Raw genomic sequence first — 2,586 nt, 5'->3', positions numbered from 1 at the left:
GACTGACTGCGCCAAACAAGTTGAAACTTGATGTACACTATTCTTAAGGTTCCATGTGCCACTTCCTGTATTGAAGATTGCTGCCTCGGGTGGCACTCACAGCAGCATTCACCGTGTGTTTTGATCACACCTCGTATATCTTATTAACCTCTGAGTGTGGGGAGCCATGATTTCTTGTTTCTCAGAAACCTTGTGAGCTGGCTAGTATATAGTTAACTTGTTTCGGCTCTTAAAGCATTATCTCTGCAAAGAACCTTGAGAATGTTTGCAAGTTGCTGAGGAATGAGATGGGACTGGCCGGTTTCCCAGACACAGATAACTGGTGGCTATCAGGACATTTGGTAGTCTCTTTCATATGATAATTATGTCTGGGAAACTTTGTGATGATTCTGTAGTTTCTGTGTAAAAGTTAAAAATTTATTTTCTGTGAGGCAATGCACCCATGTGATTGTTAAACTGCACGTACCCATAGGGTATATATTGATGAAGGTGATTAAATCAGGCGCTTCGGCTTCAGGCTTCAGGCTTCAGGCTTCAGGATCACTGAAGACCGGCCGCATCATCATGAATGTGTGTGTCTCTTTTTTCATTCCCACTCCCCCTTTCAGGTACCATTCGACTCGTGGTGGCTGGCTCGCCACATCTGAGGGATTGTAGCACAGATACAAAAACAATTTTCATCAACAATAATGATCCCAAGTCATTAGGAAAATATTAAGCTTTGTTTAATACTAATTTAATAAAAGTCAGGGAGCTGTACTGTGTAGTTTAAAAATATTTCCATTAGAGAGGATATTAAAATATTCACTCAATTGGAACACTTAATTCCCTCCCATGCTAGATTTCCTTTCCAAAGTATAATCTTGATGGTACAATATTGTGTACCATAAAAATAATTCCTTGGTTCTATTCCAGGATAGCTAACTCCACAGTATCTTTTGTAGACGTAGAAAGTATGTGTTTTCTTTGTCCTTGCGACTTATTAAGCTTTCCTGTACAGAATTTTAAAATATTCCACATATCAGACCTTCCTGTTTCAGTTACAAAACAGTACAGAATTGGATCAGCAACACAATTTAAACTTGTTAATGCAACCGTGATTCTATATATTTTATAATTCTGCTTCCCAGACTTATGGTCAAATGTATGCTTGTTAATGTTTACATCACGCTCAAAAATGCTGCGAATCAGCAACATCAGATGAAAGGGAGTAAAGCACAAGACAAAAGTCAATGTGATAGTAACAAGCAGTTTTATGATTTTTTTCTTCTCAGTCTCTTCCGTGGCCTGGTTATGCTGCACAGCTTGGTAGACTCTCTGGTTGCAAACTATCATGATGACCAAAGGTATTGCATAGCCTGTGCATGTCCTAAACAAGTTGAACCTAATTTGCCATCTCTCCAAAGGGTATTTGTCATAGCATAGAGTAAAGTTAGACTTTTTGACATTACAGTATTCTATGGCTGTCTCATCTTCCCACAGTATGACAGCATTGAAGACGGTTTCCAATACCCAGATGGATAGGCTGACCACAAATGCAAATCTTCTTGTCCGTAGGAAAGAAAACTTCAAAGGGTAGACAACTGCTAAGTACCGATCAACAGCAATGCAGGTGAGGAAAGCTGTGCTGCTGTAAAAGTTCATGTACATGAAGAAAGCAGTCCCTTTGCACAAGGCAGGAGAGAAAGTCCAGTTGTCTTTATTCCAAGTGTAATTAATCCACAGAGGGAGAGTGAATGCATACAGCAGATCTGACAGTGATAGACTGAAGAGGTAAATTCCTAATTCATTTTCCTTCTTTGCTTGAAGAAAAGATACACAGAGAGACCCAATATTGGCTGGAATGCTGACTATTATCACAAAGATGTAAACGATGGGAAACAAATAGTGATCCAGGTCGTGCTGTTCATCAATACATGTGGAGTTCATTTTCTTTTTTCTTTTTAAGGTGGCAATTACATTCGTTCTCGGAAGGCAAATAGCAAAGTAAGTCTTGCCTCGTTGCAGTTTGTTTCCAACATTGAATTCTCTTTTACAAGATTTATTCAATTTTTCTTTGCTTCCAAAAGTTCTGATTAAGTCATCAATGCTTTTAAAGAATGGATGACCACTTTTCACACAGATGTCAATGGTGCGAAGTCAGAATCCGGGCTCCTGGTAGTTAGCTAAAGGGCCAGTTGATTCTAACGAGCAGACGTCCATGTGCTCATTATGACAGAATGCGATGAAGAGTCTTCAAGGATCATCCCCAGTTTGTTTTCCTTCATGAAACTCAGGTGATTGGTGAAAGCATGAATACATAAGCCTTTGTTTCCACAGAGATTGGTATGTCTTTTTAAAATTCCTTTGTCTCTGTAATGAAAGATGAACTAGAACAGTTTATATGTTTAAAAGATACATCCTGATTTTGAAACAGTCTTCTGATTTCATTTATCGAAGATATCAAAAATGCATTAAATTACAATGAAGGTGTTTAAAAGGGAAATGATCTAATTGACTTCAAAAATGAAATCAAGCTGAGATAGTTTACCTACTTCAAATAAGAATTATCCAAGGAATGATAGATTAGCGGGAACCATATTTCTC

At 38.2% G+C, this 2,586-nt stretch overlaps 1 protein-coding gene across 1 annotated transcript; it reads right to left on the bottom strand.

Moving 5' to 3' along the window:
- Window positions 1-906: 906 nt before the first annotated feature.
- Window positions 907-1,929, bottom strand: GPR65 (G protein-coupled receptor 65; the record flags this gene model as incomplete). Its single annotated transcript, XM_081048507.1, has 1 exon — window positions 907-1,929. The coding sequence occupies one exon, from the start codon at window positions 1,927-1,929 to the stop codon at window positions 907-909; it is 1,023 nt and encodes a 340-aa protein (XP_080904633.1).
- Between the last annotated feature and the right edge of the window lie 657 nt (window positions 1,930-2,586).

The sequence above is a fragment of the Rhinolophus hipposideros genome, assembly GCF_964194185.1.
Source record: "Rhinolophus hipposideros genome assembly, chromosome: 5".
Taxonomy (NCBI): domain Eukaryota; kingdom Metazoa; phylum Chordata; class Mammalia; order Chiroptera; family Rhinolophidae; genus Rhinolophus; species Rhinolophus hipposideros.
This window is presented reverse-complemented; position numbering and strand designations above follow the sequence as displayed.